This window comes from Cotesia glomerata, linkage group LG5 (assembly GCF_020080835.1).
Source record: "Cotesia glomerata isolate CgM1 linkage group LG5, MPM_Cglom_v2.3, whole genome shotgun sequence".
Lineage (NCBI taxonomy): Eukaryota > Metazoa > Arthropoda > Insecta > Hymenoptera > Braconidae > Cotesia > Cotesia glomerata.
This window is the reverse complement of record NC_058162.1, coordinates 16,760,241-16,785,129: the sequence shown is the minus strand read 5'-3', so window position 1 is coordinate 16,785,129 and position 24,889 is coordinate 16,760,241. Positions and strand designations below refer to the sequence as shown.

At 32.6% G+C, this 24,889-nt stretch overlaps 1 protein-coding gene and 1 long non-coding RNA gene across 2 annotated transcripts; one reads left to right on the top strand and one right to left on the bottom strand.

The window, feature by feature from the left end:
• Positions 1-15,655: 15,655 nt before the first annotated feature.
• Positions 15,656-19,686, top strand: LOC123266174. Its single transcript, XR_006509713.1, has 3 exons — positions 15,656-15,771; positions 18,115-18,261; positions 19,424-19,686. It is a non-coding gene; the product is annotated as an uncharacterized LOC123266174 (long non-coding RNA).
• Positions 16,774-22,338, bottom strand: LOC123266171 (GPI ethanolamine phosphate transferase 3). Its single transcript, XM_044730207.1, has 4 exons — positions 19,679-22,338; positions 19,437-19,607; positions 18,083-18,306; positions 16,774-17,005 (listed from the first exon to the last, which is right to left on the bottom strand). Exons 1-4 carry the CDS (start codon positions 22,302-22,304, stop codon positions 16,811-16,813), a joined length of 3,216 nt encoding a protein of 1,071 aa, XP_044586142.1. The 5' UTR covers positions 22,305-22,338; the 3' UTR covers positions 16,774-16,810.
• Between the last annotated feature and the right edge of the window lie 2,551 nt (positions 22,339-24,889).

Here is a 24,889-nt window from a genome sequence, read left to right as displayed (position 1 = left end):
TGTTTTTTTGAAATAAAATGATGAGGTTTTAAAGTTGTCAATTGTATTTTAAAATCATCTCTAAATTCATCGACATTCTTAACTACAGTTAATAAATTGCAGCGATCAGTAGAAATCCATTGCTTAAAATTAATTTCAGATGACAATTCACATTCATTACATATATCGGAATCAATAACATCAGTGCCTGGACATTCTTTACAGCTATATAACATACATTGTTCACTGCTATCATTACAAACTATCTTTTTCAGTAATTCTTTATAGGTAAGTTTAGTTTTACACGCCATTAACATTAACTTCATATTTTGATGGATCAAACAAACACATACTGAATGTGTACCACTAGCCCCAGCCAAAACACAGTTCTTCGGTCGAAGTGAAGCAAACGACGAGAATCCTATGGCTAAGTTTGGATGAATTTGCTTGAATTTTCCATAGGCTTCTTTCAAATTAAATAAGATTAAACGTTTTTGTTCTTTAGACTTTCCGTTATTCTTATCGCGTACAGTTACACAATCTCTTTGACCTGGCATCAATCTACTAATATCATCATCTTCGAAAAATTTTATAACAGCTTCAACAATTTTTGTTTTCAACTGACGTCCACTTTCTTTTTTTGGAGCCTTCTCTAATACTCCATATTGTGCCCTCAGTGTTTTAGCTTTTTTTACAAGATATTCACTACATTCAAATTCTGACTGTATTCTAGAAATTGTCCACTTTTTCGGTAATAAACTTAAAATTTCATATTTCTCGTCAAACGTTGTAGATGCTTTAAATTTCATTTTCAATTCATCGATTAACTCTAAATAGTCTGCATTATAACAAATATGATCATTGTCTTTTTTATTATTTTCATGTTCCACAACATCAAAAGTAGCTTCTAATTTTTTTCGTATTTTACTTGATATTTGATTTACTTTTTCATCAATTTTTCGTTTTCTTTTTGATATACTTAATTTTTGGATAGGTGGGATTGGTGACTCTTCTACGATTGAACAAATTTTATTAAGTGAATCTAAAACTTCGTACTTAGGATCAAAAGATACCCCAAGATCATCAAAATTTCGCGATAATGTATCGGTAATATCATCATAATTTTCATTTGTTTCGGTTTTTCGTAAATTTTCTATACAACGTGAACAAAGTGCTCGGCCTGGTATAAGGTTAAGATTCTCATTTGCTTCACAAAACTCTACAGTTATTTCCCGCAAGGACTTAAGAATAGGTTTTTTATGAGCACTTGATGGATCACAACATTTTTTTCCAAACAAAGAAAAATAATAAGTCACATATTTTTTATAATGATAGGTACAGATATCTGTGAAAGATACTGCCTGAATTCGTTTAGTTAATAAGTATTTCTCATGTTCATTCAGATTATTTTGATCGATCAACTCTGATGATCGTGAAAACGTTAATTTATGGCAATCTTCTTTCAACAATAAACCAATCGAACACTCCATTACTTTTTTTAAGAATTGAGAAATCACAATACACATCAACTTACTAAAACAACCGAACTGAACAAAAGAACGCTCTCTGAAACAATGACAATTGAGCTTTTATAGACAAAGAGTTAAAGTTCTTCAAAAATCCGCCACGGCCAAATGTCGCTGCTCTCCCGCTTAATTACTACCATGCAACCTAACTTGGTCGGGGAAAGCACGCGACAAGCGAAGAGTGAGTGAAACAATAGCGTTAAGCTGATGCGTGAAATTTGACAACCGATAATCTAAGAAGTTTGTTTACTTTTTCCATTTTGCTTACTTTTCCAATCGACGGCATCGAATCACAAAAATATATAAATTGGAAAGTGACAGAGATTAAGTTATTAGTAATTTAATTGATACTTATGAACTCGAATTTACTTCTCGAGTATACTTATATTGTTAATAATTAATAATATTTCTAATTTTTCGTTTGAATTTACGTCTATTCTCACTTACTTTTCAATGCATTGCAGTCAAATATTGAAAATAAGCTTATCTCTATACGCATGCATGAAAATATATAAAAATTCTGTTGTGAAGACAGAATTTTTATAGACAAAAAATTGAGATAAAAACTACCAGTTATTTAAAAAAAAAAAAAATTGAGTTGATTTTTGCTATAAAAAAACGGCTCGCACATGCACTAAAAATGAAAATAACAAAACAAGTGATGTAGTCGTTTAAAGTTGGAGGTAAGAACAATAGATTCTGTGAGTATCAGATTTTTATCGCGCAGTCAACAAGCTCGTTTCATAACCTGAAAATTGGAATTTTTTTTAATTTCAAAACTTCGAGCAAAGTTTTCTTCTATGAAGAGTGGGCAGCTCAAGTCAACTTGTGGCTGAATTTTGTCTATGATATATATACTTAATTCCTGCGGAGCATGAGTTTTTAATTATCAACAGTTAAGACGCTAGAGTTGATTGAAATTCACGAAAAATGACTAAAAAACACTCATTTTCAGCACGCTGCTTATATTTAAAGGACTCGTCCGAGCCAATTATCTTCATTTTTCCTTAAACTACTATCTTTCCCACTGTGAATTCCATCTTGATCATGCAGATAGCTTCAAACAGAAAAATTTCACAGTAAAAGTTAATAAGCCTTAAAAATATCGATTTTTAAAAGTCTTTATTTAAATAGGCGAAAACACGCGCTTGTAAAAATCAAACTCGTGTAAATTTTGTTCTTTGGGACCCTAGAGAAGAGTTTCTCAAAGTTACACCAAAATCTAAAATGAGACGGCAACAATTTTTTTTTTTTTGAGACGATTTCATATGGAATGACTCGCTGACATTTACATTTAATTATAATAAAAAAATAAAAAGACCATTCAGCAGTCGAAATGAAAGTAAATTTACCATATTGAATTTTAAAAATTTCTGTTCATACTTATTTCAGTACAAAAACTTTTTTATTTCTCGCTAAGAAAAATTGAAAATCTTTTAAAATTCGGGAAATTATTGGTTTTATCCCGTTTTGCGAACAATCTAGTTTTCTTCAGATCTCGACGTTTTCAGTTCCTAAGAGGCTTTCCTGACTATTCCCGCGATGGTGTCCGTCCGGTATGTGTGTGTGTGTGTGTGTGTGTGTGTGTGTGTGTGTGTGTGTGTGTGTGTGTGTGTGTGTGTCTGTGTTTTATCTTAGGGGAATCCTTCTTACGGATTCCAGGCATAGTTGTTTGGCCTGGATATGTGGCGACTCGACGCAGTGTCATACTAAAACTCGACCCTAACGCCCCTACCCACTAAACCCTAAACCCCTTTTCTTCTTTCCTCTAATCCCTCATGGAAACCGCCGTCAGGCATTACTTCGTGAGGGGAGGATCCAGCTACCGCTATTCCTTCTGGTGGCTAAGGTGTTATTTTTCCTTCCTTCTAGTTTCTGTCATTTGCTCTTTTTCTTTCAATGGAACGCAGCTCTGTAAGCACTTCTGTGGCAAAAGTGCTTGTAGCGTTCCAAGCAGTTTGATTCGACAACATTGCATCTACTATTGTCTCTGGTTGGATTCTCCAGTTCAGGATCCTCTCTAACTCCTCACGCTGAGGATCGAAACGTGGACACACAAAGAAAACGTGCCTTGCGTCCTCAATAACCCCTGGACAAGACGGGTACTCCGGAGAATCGTCGTGCTTAAAGCGGTGCAGATACTCTCGAAAGCACCCATGTCCTGACAACATCTGCGTTAGGTAATAGTTGACTTCACCATGGTTTCGGCTCAGCCAAACGTCGATCTTTGGTATGAGGCGGTGTGTCCATCTTCCTTTTGCTGCGGCGTCCCACTCAAGTTGCCATCGCGAGATGCTGTGCTGCCGTTCTTCTGTTCTTAGTTCTTCAGCGCTCAGTGTAGTTGACCTCTTTCGATGGTAAAGGGCCCGTCTTTCTTTAGCTAAGACTCTAAGCGGCAGAGTTCCAGAAATGACGCACACTGCTTCCTCTGATATTGTTCGGAAGGCGCTGGCTACTCTTAGCGCGCTCAGTCGGTAAACCGGACATGCTTTCCTCCATGATTCTTGGGTCTCAAGTGCGTCGGACCAAATGGATATCCCATACGTGAGGACCGATGTAACTACTGATGATAGCAATAACCTCCTTGTCTGCTTCGGGCCACCGATGTTGGGCATCAATCGTACTAGGTTAGCCACTACTGCTGATGCTTTGGCGGTCACGTGTTCAACTTGTTGTTTGAAGTTAAGTCGGGAATCGAGCATCCCTCCCAGATATCGAATGAATGGTTGGGATGTGATTTCTTGGTCTCCGACGTTTAAATTGATCGTTTCCACCACTTTTCTGCTAGTGATAAGTACAGCCTCGGTCTTCTGTTTAGCCAGTTGTAGGTTTACTGTGTCCATCCACTGGTTAATTCGCTCAAAGGTGATCGTGAACATATGATTTATCTCATCAATATGCTTGGCGACGATTACTACGGCTACGTCGTCCGCGTACGCTACCAGTTTGACATTTCTTGGTAGTTTCAGTCTCAGCAATCCGTTGTACATGATATTCCAGAGAAGTGGACCGAGAACAGAACCCTGCGGGACGCCTCCAGTAACATCATACTCCTTTGGACCATTCTTCGTGTCATATCTAAGGACTCTATTCGTGAAGTAGCTAGCGACTATCCTTCGTAGATATCCTGGTACGTTCATCTCTTGAAGAGCCTGCATGATGCGATCCCAGTTGGCGGAGTTGAAGGCATTTTTGATGTCTAGGGTTGCCACCAGACAATATTTCTTCGTTCCACCCTTCCATCTGGTACCGGCGATTGCGTCTTTGGCTATACCGACAACCAGGTTGATTGCGTCCAGGGTTGATCGTCCTTTTCGAAATCCGTACTGATTGTCTGCTAATAGTGGATCGACAACTGCTTCTATCCTTTGGTGGATTATACGTTCGAGTATCTTACCGGCTGTATCCAACATGCAGAGTGGACGATAAGATGACGGTTCTTCCGGTGGCTTTTTTCCTTTAGGAAGTAGTACCAGCCGTTGTTGTTTCCACTTCCGAGGAAAAATCCCTTCCTTCAAGCAGATGTTGTAGACATCGAGGAATAACGCTGGCGCTGCTTTAATAGATGTTTTCAAGGTAATATTAGGGATTCCGTCCAATCCCGGTGCTTTATTATTCCCGACGCGGTTACAAGCTTCCATCAGTTCTTCTTTCGTCACAGGTGGGATATCATTCAGTTCGTCTTGTGTCAACAGGTAGTTGAAAACGCGCTGTCGTGGAAACAGTGCAGTCACGATCTTCTGTAGGAGTTGAGGACACGTAGGAGACGGCATTGGCTGGTATTTCAAGTTTGCTATGACTACCTTGTAAGGTCTGCCCCACAAGTCTTTGTCCACCTCGTTGATTAGCTCTTTCCAGCAGTTCTTCTTGCTATCCTTGATGGCTTTGTTTAAGTCTCGACGAGCTTTCTTGTATTCTGCGACTAGTTCCGTTGAGTCAGGCCGCCGATAACCACGCTGAGATATTCTTCTTTTCTTGAGACACTCTTTCCGTAGGAAGCTGATGTGTTCGTTCCACCAGTGCACCGAAGGTCTTTGGTTCATGCCCCGTTTACGAGGCATGCAGGTGTCGCAAGCCTGGGTCACTCTCTTCATCAAGTCCTTGGTCATTTCTTCTGCAGATCCAGTAGTAAGCGGTTCACTATTTAGGGCAGCTACTAGAGCACCTGGGTCAAAGGATTTCACCTTCCACCCAACGATGTCAAGTTTCTTAGCCGGTCTTCTAGGATTCTGGTCCTTTGATACTTCCCAGAGAATCGCATTGTGATCGCTGGCCGTGTAGATCTCCATCACCTTCCAGTCGTAGTTTCCTCTGATGAGGCTGCTGCTGACAAAAGTAAGATCCACAATAGAACTTGCGTCTCCTTTAGTGTACGTCGGCGCATCGCCGCTGTTTAACAATACTACATCTAACGTAGAAAAAGCTTCCAGTAGTTCTTTACCTCGAGCGTTGGTGTGTTTGCTGCCCCATTCCACTGCCCAGGCGTTGAAGTCTTCAGCTATTGCCACTGGGTAGTACTGCTTCGCGTCCTCCGTCAGTCGATCCAGAAAGTCCATGAATTCAACAATAGTGAGGCTAGGTGGTGTGTAGCAGCTGTAAAAGCGGATGCCATCTACCGATGCTGCTACAAAGCCGGCGCTGCCATTGTTAACGACACTCTGGAAGGGGAGCTTGCGACAGGACCATATGACAGCTTTTTTGGTGCAGTCAGTTTCCCATGGTTGGCCGCCGAGGTGTTTATACGGTTCCGATATAAGCACAAGGTCAAGCTTCTGTTCACGTACTGTCTGCATGAGCAAATCATGTGCCGCTTCACAGTGATTGATGTTTAGCTGCAGTATTCTCATTTTCGTTTATCAGTTATCTTCTTGAGTGCCTCTTGGTATACTGGGCATCTGCTTGTGCCGGCATGATGGGCGTTATTCTCTGTACCGGATTGATCCGCACACAGTGCGCATTTAGCAGGCTTATTACATTCGGCGATTTTGTGTCCCTCTTCTCCACGTTTAATGCAAAGTTTGGAGCGGTCGACTTTACTTGTGCACTGAACCGCACGGTGTCCAAAATGCCAGCATTTATAACATCGGACTGGTCTTAGTACTGTTCTAATACGACAATTGGTCCAGCCAATCCTAATCTTACCGTGTTCTCCTACCACTTTCTGCGCTACCGTTGCTGCCAGAGTCACCGACGCAATTTGTGTTCTGCTACGTAAGACCTTACGAATTTTAATGGCCTCTACTGTTATACCACAATCGTTTCCAGCTGCCTCTTGTAAAGCTGTTAGAATGTCATCTTTAGTTGTAGTATCGTCAATATCGCGAATTTCCAGGTCTTCTTCAGGTCCTGTACTAATGACATTTGCGTCCTCCTTAAGTATTCCCGCGATAGTCTTCTGCAGGTCTTTACCTCTATCACTACTGCCTTTCGACAGCGTGATGAGAATGTTCCCTGTCGCGGTCCTGCGTATCTTCTCGACTGTGTTGCGGACCTGATCTGGGCGAACGTCCGCCTTGATCCGTGTAAGTATTTCAGAATACTTATCTTTGTTCGCTGGACGGATAATAAGTGCCTCCGGTCTCGTTGCTGTTCTTCTTGGCTTCTGGTTCGGCTTCGGTGGAGGCACCAGAGGTTTTTCTGGGAGCAGTTTCTTGCGCTCCTTCTTCTTGTCCTTTCTGGACTGCACCTTTTCCCAGCCTGGCTTCTTGTTCTGTTCACAAGAGTTTTGTGGAAGATCCTTAACCACTTCCTGCTTCTTGATGGGATGACCAGGTCCAACGTCTTTCAGCTTCTTGGGAGTATGAAAAGCTCCGCCTTCGGGAGAACGAATTTTTCTTTTCAACTTCCTCAGGATGCGGCCGTCTTGGTCAAAGGATTCAGTCTCTGCCGTTGTGATAGTTTCACTTTCTTCTTCAGCGACTGATTCTCCGTCACCTTCGGCTCCAGTGTCCATCGCTTCTTCAACAACCACTTGACTGTTTCTCTCCGATGTAGCACAAGGGGTGCGGTGTAATGATGAGCGCCATTCTTCGTCCAGTTTCTTGAATCTTCCAAGAGCATTGACTACACCGGTTGTCTTGGTCTTTATCTCCTTGTGGATATTGACCTTAGTTTGGACAAACTCTTGCAGCTCAATGGTCAGCTTCTCAAGGCGCTCCAACGCTTGCGTTCTCTTCATGTCAGCGCTTGCTTCAATCGCTGCTTGTTGAGCATGAAGCCCGTTTCTATTCATGTTTGTTTCCTGTAACGTACTCATACTTTTTTGATTTACCAGCGCATCGTACGGAGTGGAGCGGGTTGCCATAACTAGGAACGGGTGTACCCTCGGAGATAGTACTCCTACCCCAGTTCCCTGAGGCCTAGCCGACACTTAGCCAGTCCCGGAATACACGGACGGACTAGACTCGCTCGGAGCGGTGAAGATTCCGATCTCTAACACTCACTGCGTACTTCCTGATCAAGGCCCGAAGTGGCTGGCTCCTGATCCACTGCTGCAACTTTCACCTCGGCAGAGCAAGCTCACATCAGCCGTGGCCTGCATCGTCGGAAACTACGATACAGGTTCCGGACACTCCCAGTGAGTTACAGCAGGAACCAATCGTCTTGCTAGGTCAGTTAGTGTGACCAACCCATTAAAGGGGAGTTTTGTCCACGGGAGCTTATTTTGTTTGGTTATTTTGCTTGGCTCCTACCCGCTGTACCTCATCAACTAAGAGATTAAGTGTCATCCAAGGACAGCGAGCGTTCTCCCATCCGCTCGGGGAGACGCGCCCGGTAGCAGTATCTCTTCTGCCCCGAGTGTGTGTGTCTGTGTGTCTGTGTGTATCAGGGTGGCGCAAAAGCGACTATTTTTTTTCGAGTCTCGAGTGAAAAAATGTCAGTTTTTGATGTTTTAAGAGTTTTCTCCAAAGGACAGCTCAAAAAAAAATTTTTAAGAGGTCGCTCCAAATTTTTTTAAATTTCAAAAATCGTCCAAAATTGAATTTTTTTTATTTTTTAATCTTTTTTGTCGTTAGGGTAAAGTCACCAGTACCCAGCCCCCTACTTATTTCCAGTCCCCGCCATAAGGAAACTATAGTTTTCTATGGCATATACTATTGAAGGCTGGAAATAGGTCGGGGGCTGGGTACTGGTGACTTTACCCTACGTCATAATTTTATAGACCAAAAAAAAAAAAGTTCCTGAAAGTTTCAGTTCAAAATTTAAATTTTAAAAGGTTGCTCATGATTTTTTTTTAATTTCAGAGTCAAAAAATGCTAATCCAATTAAATAGTCACTGATGTACCATAAATGTCGAGAAAAACTTTTTAGTGCTGCTGAACCTAACTTTTGATTTCGTTCTTTGAATTGAACCAGATCTTTTAGTAATTGTAAATCAATTCTCGGGACTACAGTAGGAATTTGGCGTTGCCATTAAATTTCGTGAAAATTTGAATCGATTCAGTTCTCTAGATTTTGAGAAATCTGAAAAATAAAATTTTCAAAAAATGATTCTTTTGGAATAACTTCTAAACGGCTGCATCGATCAATTCCAAAAACTAATCCACGCTTAAACTTGAGAAACCACGTCAGTCGATTGCCATCAGTCCCGTCAAAATCAAATGATTCGTTCGGGAGTTATCGAAAACGAAAAATTTCGAAAAAAAGTGTTATTTTACATAACTTCGACATTTCTTTTTGGATCGTTTTTGATGAAATGAAATAATTATAAGAGTTCAAAAAACCACGTCGATCGCCGCCCAAAACGTGAAAATTGGTTGATTGGTTCGTGAGTTATCGTTGTCGAAAAAAATTGTAAAAAGTGAATTTTTCAATTTCTCCAAATTTTTTTGTATGATAAATTTTTTTTAAAAAATAAATCATAGGATTCAAAAAACTGCGTCAAAAGCTGCAAACCGTGTGAATATTGGTTTATTCATTCAAAAGTAATTGGAGTTTGAAAATTTTAAGAACAGTGTGTTATGAAACTTCTATCAGACTTTTGAGCTCGAAGAGCTCAAAAGCTTAGAACATCCAACTCTTTGAGCTCGGACAGCTTGAAATAACATATCAACTATATTTTTGAGCTCCAAGAGTTCAAAAACGTCATAAGTGCAATTTTCAGCGCTGAGATATGGAATTAGCGGGAAGTTGCAGGAATGGCCCTTAGGGTCAACCGTTTTCCAGATTTTTTTTATAATGAATTGAAAAAATACCCCTGGTTTTTAATATTGTCTGCTAAACCAAAATTGTGAAAACGGTTGACCCTAAAGGTCACCCCTGCAATTTCCTGCAAATTTCATATACTTAATCGCTCAAAATTGCACTTCTTACGTTTTTGAGCTCTTCCACTTCAAAAATATAATTTTCATGACATTTTGAGCTCTCCGAGCTCAAAAGTCTGATAAAGTTTCAATAAAACACTAATTTTTGGATTTTCAAAACGCAACAACTTTTGAATGAATGAACCGATTGTTACGAGGTTGGATGCAGTTCTTTATAGTCCAGTCGACAGGGAAATATTAGGCGGTTTGTTTACGACTTCCAATGGAAATGGGGTAAATTGCAAATTTTATTTTAAATACTCAGAAAAATATGTAGATCACTTTCACCAAAAATAAATAGCCATTTTGCAAGTAGCTTTGAATTAAAATATCTCAGAAACTACGCAAAAGTAGTCGAGATATGCTGCGTATGAAATTTAAAGAATAAAATAAGGAACAAAATGAGCCAAACCTGATGTCTCTAAGACCAATATTTCACGCTATTGTTATCCATAAGCAAAAAAATCAGCTAAGCTCAAAAAAATTTTTTTGAATTTATTTAAATAATTTTCAGTTTTTCGAATTTCTGCATTAAAAAATAGTTAAAATTAGAAAAAAATTATTTTTTTCTTATAAAAGTTTTTCCGGCAACAAAGAATCGATATTAAAAAAAAAATTTTACTGCAAAAATACAGTTAAGAAGTTTAAAAAAATATGAGCTCTACGGGGATCCGATGTCCGGATCGGAGGAAATGCGCGTGCGCCATTCCCTTCAGACCATTGTCGGGGAATGATGGGGGAAATAATGATAATGTGAGTCAAATAATAACAATAGTAAACGGCCGCTCAGATACTCGGAGTAATATTTTTTGTCTTTTTTTTTTTTTTTTTACACGCTTTTTATTAGCTTCACTTGTATGTCAGTTTGTCAGTTTGTCAGTTTGTCAGTTTGTCAGTTTGTCAGTTTGTCAGTTTGTCAGTATGTAACTCTCCTTCGCATAAAGAGACTACCATAATGATATTATTTAAATTTTGATTATTATCAACCTAGAACCCAGGTGATGACCTTCCTAGTCATCCTCTGATGACCATCCCGAAGTTATATCTCGAAACCAGGTGTTTTCCTCCGTAGGTTTTCATCGGGAATGGCACAGATAAACCCGTACATCAACCCGGAATCCTCTGATGACCATCCCGAAGTTATATCTCAAAACCAGGTGTTTTCCTCCGTAGGTTTTCATCGGGAATGGCACAGATAAACCCGTACATCAACCCGGAATCCTCTGATGACCATCCCGAAGTTATATCTCGAAACCAGGTGTTTTCCTCCGTAGGTTTTCATCGGGAATGGCACAGATAAACCCGTACATCAACCCGGAATCCTCTGATGACCATCCCGAAGTTATATCTCGAAACCAGGTGTTTTCCTCCGTAGGTTTTCATCGGGAATGGCACAGATAAACCCGTACATCAACCCGGAATCCTCTGATGACCATCCCGAAGTTATATTTCGAAACCAGGTGTTTTCCTCCGTAGGTTTTACACGCTTTATATTAGCTTCACTTGTATGTCAGTTTGTCAGTATGTAACTCTCCGTGGGTAATTTGCGCGCCTGAATATTTTTGATAATCGACAAATAATAGTTTAAAAAACTAAAAAATCACGCTTTTATAAATAAACCAAACTAAAAGTAAAAATAAATAATAGTTTAAAAACTAAAAACACGCTTTTTATAGAAAACCAAACTAAAAATAGAAAATAAATTTTAATAAATTTAAATTAAGAATAGTGTTAAAAATTTCAATAAATATAAATTAATAATAGTGTAAATAAAAAAATGTATTTTATTTTAAAAAAAGCGTGGAGTGCATGGTGTCAATAGTTATAAATATTTTATTGACAGATATGAGTAGAGTGATTATCATTTTGATATCTTAAAAAGCACCCCACGCTTTTTTTAAAATAAAATACATTTTTTTATTTACACTATTATTAATTTATATTTATTGAAATTTTTAACACTATTCTTAATTTAAATTTATTAAAATTTATTTTCTATTTTTTAGTTTGGTTTTCTATAAAAAGCGTGTTTTTAGTTTTTTTAAACTATTATTTTTGTAATTTTTTCTTTTTTCTTTGTCTTAATTAAATTTTCAAAAATGAACTCCACAATATAGGTGAGTCATTCCATGTCAAATCGACCAATAGTTGGAATCGACTCCCTTCAATTTGGACAAATTTTGGTCAGAAGTATTTTTTTATTATATAATAAAGTTCTGCGAAAGGAAAAAAAAAAAACAAAAAAAATTTTTTCATAAGAAATGCAAATTCAAAATTTCGCGATTTTTCCAGTTTTTCAATTTTATTTTTATAATATCTCGAACGCTAGTATAGATACAGGAATGCTCTTTCGTTTGTTTGAAAGGGGTCACTTGGGGCTATTGAAAAAAATATATTTTGGGAAAAAAGTTTTAAAAATGTCTAATTTTAATTTTTTTTAAATCGTCAAAACTGACGATCGACAATTAATTTTTGGCTCAAATTTTTTTGTATGCTACCTTGTACTAATCTTGTAACGTCCACGTTTTCAGAAATTATATAAATAAAATAATAATTTATTTGTCCCCGGCTCGAAATTTGCTCGCCGGAGTCCAGGGTCATAAACGGGGATTACATTATCAATAACAAAATAATAAACAAAACACTTTATTTTAAATCAATCAAAGAAAAAAAGAAAAACCTCTTTATTGGCCTGATCATGTTAATAAACGATATAAACAATATAAACAAATTAAACAATATAAACAATATGTTAGAACACTCTTCTCACACATACTCTCACTCACCGTGAGCGTCAAAATCGCGAACTAAACTTCAAAAGCTGATTCCCCGCTTCCCCAGGAGACTAGCCGTCACCCCTGGGCCTAAACCTCTACCCCGAGAGCGAATGGAGAGTGTCCTCTTCGCCCCCACCTACACGGCTTATGATCACCTACCGTGCCTCAGCTGAAGGCTTTGGCACGGGGAGAAGCACTTTCATCCGGTCGGTTCATGATACTTACCTGAGCCTTGGTCAGACTCCAGGTAGAGTATCATCCTCTGGAATTACTTGGGGAAGAGTATTCGCCCGAGTAATTCTCCCGAGAAAGAACTGCTTGCTTTATCGAGCCAAATTTTGGCGTTTATCATTTTTTGCCTAACTCTCTTGTAACGAAAAGGAAGAGTCGTTTTAGACACCTATCCGGTGTTCTCGTACTAGCATTCAAAAATAATTATTTATTATTTTAATCGTAATTTCCTTCATTTTCCATCCATTCGTCTCGCCAAATTCTAAGTTTTTATTTTCGAAACTCAAGTCTTTATTATTTTAATCGCAATTTTCTTCATTCTCTATCCATTCGTTTCGTCAAATTCACAATTCTTTATTATTTTAATCGCAATTTCCTTCATTATATATCCATTCGTTGATTTTTCCATACTAAATTGTCTTCGGGACTTATAAAATTTTCGCTTACCTAATTTATTTCTTACAAAATAATAATCGTCATTTCTTTCATTTTATATCCATTCATCACTTTCCCATACTAAATCTTGTTCGGAACTTAGAATAATTTTCCCAGTCTTTTAATTTCTTTTACAATTAATTCGCTCGGCTTCGTAATAATTTCTCACACGCTTATTTTCTTAATTTAATCATACCTTCGGTAACAATAACATAAAATTATTAGCTAAATAAATACAATAATTAAATAATAATCGCCGCACTAATAACAATAATTGTTTCTATTAATTTTTAAGTAATTAACAACGAATAAACTAAAATACTCAATTACAAAAAGTAAAATCTGGGTCATAATCTTAAAAGATCTTAAAATTTTTGGAAATGTGTTTTTTGTTTTTTCAAAATTATGAATTTTTGAAATTTGTTAGAAAAGAAAAACATTCTCAAAATTTTTTTTTTATTTTTATCTTAATTAACTTTGGCAAACCACATAATTTTGATATTTTGAACAGTTGAAATTTCATTTAGTGGCATAATGATGAGAAAAAAAATATTTTAAGAAAATTCAAAAATTCATATTTTTGAAAAAACAAAAAACAGTTCGAAAAATTTCAGGATCTTTTAAGATTGGTACAAGGTAGTATAGGAAAAAATTTGAGTCAGAAATGTATTGTCGACCGTCATATTTGACGATTTTCACAAATTCAAAATTTGACAAAAATTTTTTTTTATATTAAAAAGAAAAATAAATAATGATTTACAAAAAAATCGTTCCTTAATATTAATTAGAAGTGGGAGAAAATAATTGTTACTCAACAAATGCGTTCTTAAGTAATAAAAAAATTTAATTAAGAAACGGTTTTTTTATTCAAATCATAATTATCGTCAAAGATTTTGTTATCAAAAAAAAATTTTAAATTATCATTTGTTAAAAACTTGAAAAACTGTAAGTGCAATTTTTTAAAAATATTTTTTCGTTCTAATTTAATTATTAAAAAAAAAATCAAAAAATCAAAAACGTCGGCTAACTTTAGTATCATTAAATTATCTCACAAACAACGCATTTGTTTATAAAAATTTTTTAAGCAATAAGAGATAAAAATTAATAAAAACATTTTTAAATAGCTTCTGATCATAAGAAAACGGATCAATAATAATATTATAAAAAAATTTTTTTTTATTCGATGTTTAGTAAAGCTTCATACTTTGTCACCTTAGTAAATTGTTAATAACAAAACGAAAATTAATAATTTTTGAATTTTTCTAACGTGAATCTATTCTAAGACCTTTAAAAAATAGCTCCACGAAAAGAAAAAATTCTTAGATTAACAGTTTAAAAATTATCGCACTTACAATGTTAACGTTCGTGCTACAAAAAATTGGTAATTAATGAATGGATAACTTATTGAAAAATGGCGATAAAAATTTTTCAACCACGTATTATTGTTCATTGATCTATCCTGCAGGAGCCTGAATTTTTTCAATTTTTAATTATCATATTTAATAACTTTAAATTATATTTATTCATTAAAGGTCCAAAGGGGGTGTGGCTTGCGCAAGCCGGAGTACCCGTTTTCGGACGTATTTTCAACCCTCTGGGAAAATTATAAATCTTAGTCCAACAATTCCAGAAGTCGAAACTTTTTTAGGAAATTCCCTCTTCTTTTTTAATCTTTTTTTAAATTTGAAAAATCTTTATTGGTTTTTGAGATATTTGCAAAAAACTAAACCTCTTTTTTTTTTAATTTAATTATTAGTAACTTTTGCAATTTTTGCAAGCGGAACTTCATTTTTTTTGAAAATCTTCTAGATTCCATCCGGATCGAATGACACCTCAATCATAATTTTCGGAGACTGCTAAAAAAAGTTGACCAAAAAGGCACTTGTTAACCAGACCAATTCGGTCCAAATTATATTCAAAATCTAAATTTGGTCAAATCCTTTTAAATGGTGCAATCGCGATCAAATCGGTGGAGCCGTTCAAAAGTTATAAGAGGTTTACACACTCACACATACACATACATACAGACAACCTCGCGGGGATCGTCAGGGAAGCTTCCTGTGACCTTCAAACGTCGAGATCTGATAAAAACTAGATTTTCGAAAAACGGGGTAAAAACATATAACTTCCCGATTTTTGAAAATTTTTAATTTTCTTAATGGGAAGTTAAAATTTTTGTAATTGATATTTTTCAAAAGAAATTCATGTTTATCAAATCGAAACGTGTGAATTTATTTTGACAATAATTTTTCATTTTCTATTTCATAAATAGTCATCATTATTATTATTATGCTGTAATTGTTATGTTGGGACTATAATTTTTATGCGAATGTGTCATATTAGATTAAAAATAAAGAATTCCATTCAGTTGAATTTTCCCGCTGCGGCGCCTGTGTATCGGACATGCGCAAAACGAATACAAGCCTAATGTTTACATCTGACCAAAAAAGTTACTAAATGTCAAACGCCAACATAAAATTTATTATTGAGACTACATCCAATTGTGTGATGATAATAACTGTAAGTAATTTTTAATATATTTTTAATACTTGCAAAATCCGAAATTCGTTGGCCTTTTTTTAATCAATGTCTTCATTATTTTTTAATAATATCTTAAAAATAAATACGACATTGACAGCTCAAGGTCAACGTAATTATAAATCACAAGTTTTACGGATTTTCTCATTTTTAAAAACCTTTTTTTAATTTTAAAATATCAAAATATTTTTTTTAATTATTTTTAAAATTAATTTTATTAATATTCATCGATTCTTTATAATTTTAATTTAATTTAGAAGATTTTAACGCGCTGGTGATTTTTAGTACCGGTTTTGGCCACCAGGCGGCGCCACTTTATTTTTAAAAAAAGTGGGAGGCACTCTTATAAAATGGCCTTAAAAATTTAAGGAATTAGCATTATGTACATAATTGAAAAGCCATTAATTTTTTATATCGTTAAATTATTTAGCTATTATTGGACGATACTTGAAATAATAAAATCGTCATTTTATTTCACTTCGTACAAAAAAAAAAAATTCGATGCAGCATCAATAATATTCGCCAATTGGAAATTGTACATTCTAAATAAATACTCAACGTATATATTACACATAAATCAAAATAATTATTTCTTTTCTTATAAAATAACTAATTATGTGTTAAAGAATAAAAATGCATACAATTTTCTATATGTATACATAGTTTGTAAATATTTTACTTACGCACAATTTTTTATAAAGTAAAAAAATACGATGTTATATAATATCTTGGTACGATTTGTAATAGAATTGTTATAATTATTATGGAATTGGTCTTTTCGATGAATTATTATGACAACTAATTTTTTATGAGTTTAAAAAGTAAAACAGCGTGCCATAAGATATTGATTTATAGGAATAGATAAAAATATTTTTTTCATTATGATAAAACTAGATTTATTCAAAAGAATTATATAAAATTGTTTGTAATATTAGGCATTATTTTTAAACTTTATATTCATGTAATAATTAATTAATTACTTATTTATAACATTATTTTTCAGTTTATTTTTTTTTAAATATCACCTTATTTTGTTTACACCCGTTATTAATAATTCTATTTTGTTATCAATTCTATATATCATTAAATATGATATTATAACACTTCCTAAAGTTACTAAAAATGAGATCCCTTCGAAAATTAATTTTGGAGCAAAGATTTTCCACACCATTAAATGGCGACAAAGAAATGTCGTTGCCAACATGCAGCCAAAAGTCTATAAATAAAAAAACATATCCAAATAATGAATTAGTACTATACACTATAAAAAAATAATGTGCCAAAACCAGTACAATTATATGTTGAGATTCGTACGTATAAAGTGAATGTTTTATTTCAACATAGACTACCTACTTATTTTATTTACGGCCAGTTTTTCAATTCAGAATAAAATTTTATCCAATGATGATCTATATATATCATATATATAAATATACTGGCAATAATAATTGTATCCTGGATAAAATTTTATCTTGGATTGAAAAAGTAGCCCTTATAGTAAAACTTTAAGATATCAGAGAAAATTCAATACTTTTTAAGAGTTATCTGTACAAACAAGTTCTTGTCTGATGCCAAAAAAAAATAAATAGTGAATTAACGTGTTTTTTGTGTTTACTAATAAATTAAACTATCATTAATGATTATTAAATAAAATAGAGAATCGTATTAATTTGACACTATATTATCAACACTAAGCCAGTTTTTCAATACAGGATAAAATTATTATTACCGGCTTATCTACACTGAAAAAATAAAAAAAAAAAATTCTTGAACTAAAGAGATTATTCTACAGAGCTTCATTGCCTTGATTCAAGTAGAAAAATTCTTTAATTTTTTAGAGAATTTTTTTTTTTATTCAAATAAATTTTACTTGATTCAAGAATTTTTCGTATTAATTAAAAACACTGAAACTCTTCAAAGTGATTTTCTAGGTTCAAGGATTTTTCTCTTGAGTCAAGTTAATTTTTTTTTCCAATGTATATACATGAAATATGTAGATGATGTTAAAATTTAATCCCGGATTGAAAAACTAGTTCTAAAATCTGAAAAATTCGTTAAATTGACAAAAATAATTTTTATTTGATAATTCAAATAAAGCTATTCAAATGTTTACCAATTATAATAAACCTAGATGTTAATATTCTTTTGTCAATTAATTAATAAATCGAGTGGTTCCGTTCATTTGAAACAAGAAATCTTTTTTTGGACAGTATTTTTTCTTTTTCATAGTATACGGCATAAACGCAATGTAATATCAGTTTACATAAATAAAATAAATTAATAATTGACTTACTCGCAATCCATGAAGTAGTATATATTTTCCAGCAACTAAGAAGAGTGAGTTATGAAACGCTGATAATCGATCGAACAGAACTAGTTCACCTTTCTTCAATTCCTCGTTAACACGAAATTGAACTTTTGAAAGACTTGGAATCATAATAATTATTGTCGCTGGCACAATTACTAATAAAGGTAATGTAAATCCCAATAGTATATGGGATCCAAATGTATTTATTCCTAAAAATAAAATTAATGTCATCAGAATTAAAGAAATATGTTTCCGTTGTAATTAATAAAATGTAAGATACTACTCAAAATAAATTGAGCGATCAAAATATTCACATAAAATTACAAAAGATTTTATGAAGATATAAGTTAAGGTAAAAGCCCCAATAGATGATCACGTACTAGTATATGCCGAAAGTTTCGAAATATTCCGTAGACTGTGCTATGATTATTATTTCCAAAATTATTGATCTGCTATATTGAACGTTTATTACTGCTATTGAAGGTTGTTGAGCTTTGTATAACACAAGTATTATTTATAAGCATGATTAACATGTTATTACTGTTAATTGCCATATTTATTTTGATTTTATTTTTATGTATCTAAAACTTTGTACATCATACATTAATTATAAATGTATATTTGATGATGATTCTGAGGGAGCCTAGGCTCCAGAATCCAATAAAATTATTATCTATCTATATATCTATCTATATGATCACTCCATGTATTTGTATATCTATATTCACAAATATAGGTATACAAATACATGGAGTGATCATATACTGGTACATGATCATCTATTGGGGCTTTTACCCTATAGTTTAAAAATATAATATAGCATAGCCTTCTAATCTTATAAATGATTTTTTTTTATTTTTTTTTGAGAATGAAAAAAAAATTTTTTTAAATAAGAAGATCCCGTATCGTAGGATAATTGTTCATTTTTTAATAAAGTCGTAGATTTAAATACTTTTAACTTATGGATATAATAAAAAAAAAAAAAAAAAATTAAAAATAAAGAAAATAAAATTTTGGAGAGCATATTAAACCGATATTTTCTTCTTAAAACTCGAATTAGTGATAGTAACCATTATTTTCTAATAGTTTATATTTTAGTTAGTAATTAAAAATTATTATTGTCTTAAATAAAAATTTACTGTTATATAAAGCTGTCATTAATATAAAATATAATAGTTTTATTGAGTTGTATATTTTTTTCTGAACTGTCACGTAGTAAGCTTGCCCCAAAAATGTTGTCGAAATAAAAAAAAATTTTTTTTTCTGGCTTTGCACAATTTTTTAACTTAATTATGATAATTTATTTTTAAATAATATTAATTGCAGTAAAATAAATTACCTATCAAAACAGTTGGCACAATATTTGTATAAAAAAAACCATGAGATCCTACTAGTGCAGCGTCCCATTGAATGGTTGAAAACGTTGGTTGATGTCCAGTACCATAGAAAAAATATTCAGCAATCAAAAACCAACAAAAAATTGCTGAATTTGGAATTTGAAGAAGCTCCGCTATTATGAAATAAAAAATGATAATCATTGCAACTATTACTGTAAAGTGTTTTGTAAAATAAAAAACTTACTAAAATCAGTAGCATTTTGGTGTCGTTCCATACCAATAATAACCAGAACCGCAGTGCATGTAATAAACATTAAAAAAATACTCGGAGCTAAAAAACGTCCAAGTAACAAAGCAACAAGAAGCGTTATGAAAACACTCAAAGTAATAAAAGCTGCACTATAAACGGTGCCGAGACCATAAACAATCGGAGTATTGTCATCATCATCATCATCATCATCATCATCATTGTTTCTATTTGAATAAAAAAGTTTTTTCACTTTATTAAAAACTTTGGGTATAACATTTTCATTCTTATAGACGGAAAGTGTTCGTTGATTTTGTTCTAAAAAAAATATTCCAAGTGGTTGGATAAATAATATAGAAACAGAAATAACAATACAAAAATAAATAATTATAGCTATTATAGCTAATGCCTTCATTTCAAATTCTGAATTGCTTTTTATTTGGTCGTATGTAGGTAATCTTTCCAATACCCAATAGCTGACAATTAAACAGGCTGTTAACACTGGACACTTACGTGCAACTATTATGTTAAGTGAAAAACCAGATAAATTTCCACAATTTCTTAACCACATTTTTACAATAAAAATGTATAATCCTAAACTCACCAAAGAAATCATTATCAATATTCTTTCTAATTGATTTGATGTTATTGAACCAGTTTTTCCTAAAATGAAGGGCCCACATGATTCACGATTTTGCTCTTCACGACATCTCCAATAGTAACTAGATAATCTTACTGCTAGACATATTATTATTCCACAGACTATCAACAATACTTTATGCTTGTATGGAATCTCAGAACTATTAATAACACATTTTCGATATTTTCTATCACAATTATTATTAATATTATTATTTACATTGTCTTTTTTAATAATAGAATGAATTGATAACCAAACTTGTGTTATCAATAAAAATGAAAGTATTTTATTCTCTTCAATTACATAACTATTTGAAAATAATCCAAGAATTATCAAAATTAATATTATTCTAACAGAATTATTTAATGTATTATTCTTGGAATTATTATTCCAAGTTTTTAATTTTGTACTCCGATTTTTAATTACCATAATGGCTAAAAAAATTTGCAGTATTACTCCACTGATGAAAAAAAATGTATTACCAAAGTTAATTATTAATTGTAGAGTGTAAATTGCATAAACAATGACTAGCGCAATACAATTAGTTATGATGATTCGGATAAATAATCTATCAAATGTTTCTATTATATCATTTTTTGGTAGTTGGTTAATAATTATGTAAGAAAAAAATAAAGTGGAAATCATCAAAAACAATCCTTTAAACATTAAATCCCATTCGAATTGAACCCAAATTTCAATACATGAGTCACGAATAATTTTTAAATATTTATAAGCAACCTGAGCAAAATTTTTCAAAGCTTCCTGATTATTAACTTTTGATACTTGTTGAAATAAATTTTGGTAATATTGATCGAGCTCTTGAAGGGTTTGTTCCGTAAATAAAAACGAATTCGCTGAATAAGTGTCAATGTACTTTTTTGTTTGATAAACATTCCTCCAAAGTGCATGAAGAGTGTGCGACACGTCTGATGTTTCTGATACAACTGGTAAAGCATCTGATATTAATGAACCAATATTTGAAAAAGGTATAGGAATACCAAGAATTGAAGCAAGTGTTGGTACAATATCTATTTGGTTTAAAGTTTTACGGTTTTGCCCTTCTATTGGATTTTGAAGAGAAGATTTTGAATAAATGAACAGACCAGCTTCAATTTCATCATCACTATCTCCTCCGTGATCGCCAGTATCAGTCATACCATGATCTCCAATGACAAAAAAAACAGTATGATTATCGATAGCGCTTATTATTTCGTTAATGAGTTCATTAATTTCATTCAATTTTCGTGTCATTTCTGGATGATTTGGACCATGTTTATGGCCACAATGATCAACTCCTAAATTATGAGCTATCAATAACGACCAATCATTTTTTTGCAGCTCAAAAAATATTCGACTCCGAACTTCTCTGTCCACAGTATCCAAATCACGGGTATTGAATGAATGTGCGGGAAATTGTCGTAAATATTTACCAGGAAATAAATTTGTCCAAGTATCGTCGCCCATAAATACAACACCTTTTTCACCGATTTGATGGATTAAATTGTCTTCATCAACTTCTTCGGAAGCAAAATTAGAACTAACATCAATAAATGTTGGCAGTGTACCTGTTGTTATAGCTTTTATGCGTTGCATTGTTGTTGATGGTGGATCAACAATACTTTTGTAAAGTCTTGAATTGTTTGGATATTTATTTAAAAGATGATGAACAGCTGGAATTTTATTTTGATAATATGGATTAGTGATGTTATCTTGCCAATCTAAAAATTCATATTTTAATGCATCCACGACTAATAATACAACTCTTCTACGGAATTCAGAACAAACTTCACCGGCTAGTTCAGGATTTTTTAGTAGTGTTTCGATGTTATAATTTTCTAAATTTTTACATGATGTACAATTGCTTCGTTCAACTTGTGATATCCGAGTTAAAAAAAATCCATTCAGGAACAAAATTAATCCAGTTACCATTAAATATGATATACATAGTATAAGTTTAAAAGATGATGAAAATTTATTAGCCATAATATTATTTTATTATTATAACTATTATTATTAAGGTTATTTTTTAATATTAACTTTTTTTAAATTCATTGCCACTAATTGATAAAAAATATATTTTTCTACTTAAAGTTTTTATTTTTTATATTTTAGTTATATTCTGTTCCATTTTTATAATTTTTCAGCCGTGAATTACATTTGAATAATAATATTTATAAAACACAATAAACTGTTTACATGTGGCGAAATTAAATATATATATAATTCTTCCTTATCTTTTTCTTTTATTATTATTGTTATTGTTAAGCCTCCATCTCCTCCATCTAGTGTTGATAAATTTATTTTATGAAGGCCTTACTGTAGTTCTTTCGCCCGGGAGTATTGAAAAACTCAACTCCAATGCGCGGAAAAGGATTCATTTTACACAAAAGTTTTATTTAAACGTCATTTCAAAAAATTATTTTGTTAGTTTTTAATTATTGCTCAAATTAACAGAAAATATTATATTATCATATCATAAAAGTGAATATTTCACACGTAACAAAAACCCTGATAACTCTACGTCGTGTGAATATAAGGGCCCATGCATTCACGTAGCGTGGATTTATCAGAGTTTTTTTTACGTCTGAATATACATCTCCTTATATTATAATGTACTAGCAGTTCAACCCGGCTTCGCACGGGTATTTAACAAAAATTTGAAAATATAACATAGCCTATGTCACCCGGGGATAGTGTAGCTTTCCAATAGTGAAAGAATTTTTCAAATCGGTTCAGTAGTTTTGGAGCCTATTCAATGCAAACAAACTAAACAAACAAACAAACAAACAAACAAACAAACAATCAAATCTTTCCTCTTTATAATATTAGTATAGATTAACATTCGTATCCTACTGATTAAATTGAATTTATTATTATTTTTATGAATCTATAATCAAGTTTTCTTTTAAAACTATGAAACAATTTAATTGTTTATAAAAAAAAAATTCAATTCAATTCAATATTATTTTGTCAAATCTTATTCGTATTAATTTAAATTAATAATTAATCAATTGTAATTTGAGTACAGATAATTATTATTAGTTAATTTTATTTTATTTAACTAAAATATTATGTAAAAGCAAATTCAATAATAAAAATATTATTTATTGATCATATTTTAAACTACATATTACTTGTACTATTATTATTCGTGACTCTAAAACAAGGGCCTATTGAATTTCACACGTTTCTTTTACGACTTTTCCTCATAGAGTTTCAAGTTTCGTGTAACGAGAAATAGTCCTGGAATTAATCAAGTACCTTTTATGGATTCCGAGAACTTGATTAGAATGTTATTTTGTTACGACACTGAAATCAACAGACATGTTACAATTTTTTAGATTTTTTAAAAATCACTAGAAAATCGAACGCGCTTTGTGCGATTCTGTCAAAATGTTTATTATCGACAATTTAACTAATCAATATTTTTACATATTTTATTCATTAATATTTAACCGTTGTCATAATAACCGTTTCCATAGAAACCGTTGCCAAAGTGGTCACCATAGCAACGAAAAACGACAACAATGAAAACGTCACATCAATTTTTTAATAAAGGATTTTTATAACAATTAAATTATAATGAAAAAAAAAAAAATAAGTAAAAAAATTCCTTGTGTAAAAATGAAAAAAAAATTATAAGTGCGAATTTTCAAAAACATTTTTCTTATCATAATTGATTTGTTATAAAGTTTTAGAAAGTTATTAAATCTCTGCTGATTCCAGAATCATTATTTTGTATCTGAATATAAATTTTATTTTATCTCTTTTTATAAATAAAACAGAATTAAAATATGTTTTACTACAACTAGTAAAAGTAAAAGCTGCAAATAAATGATCTGAGTAATTTTTTAAGTTAAAATTTAATAAATTTTGATTGTATAACATTTAATATTGAAATATTTTGTTTAAATTTGTACTCTTATAACTGGTAGAGTTACCTGCTGAATGCGACTAGGTGTATCATTATCTATTGGTTTAGTGGTTTCTCTCCAACTGGCTTTTGTGATATACAGTCAACGCTCTCTGTATTTGACTCGTCCTTGTCCATAAGAGCTGTGTAAAATCGTCAAATACAGAGGAAGAATGTGGTCAAATACAGAGAGGTCCAATACAGAGAGCGTCGACTGTAGTCAATGGGCGCGTTTAATTAACCGGAGTAAACTTAGGGAATGTTTCGATATGATGCCATGACCACGATATGTAAAGTCTGACGTCAATTACGCAGTAAGTATAGTCATTCCTGCCTGCAGATAAAGCAGATAATAGAATAGAAATTGAAGAATTTTTTGTGAACAAATTCTAGGATTTAAATTTAAACTATTCCAACTTAATTAAAATTTATTTTGTTTAAATTAATATTTGAATATTATCATTTCACGTGCTTGAGATAAAATTATGATTATTTTAATAAATTAACAACATATACAACTAAAAATTAAAAAATTATTCTTAATGCGACAGTAAAAATTAATAATTGCTGAAATTTTGTTGTCTAAACCATGTGAGAAATTCTTACTTGATTGAAGTGAAAAATTTTTTGGATGCAAAAATTTTTTACTTTGCAG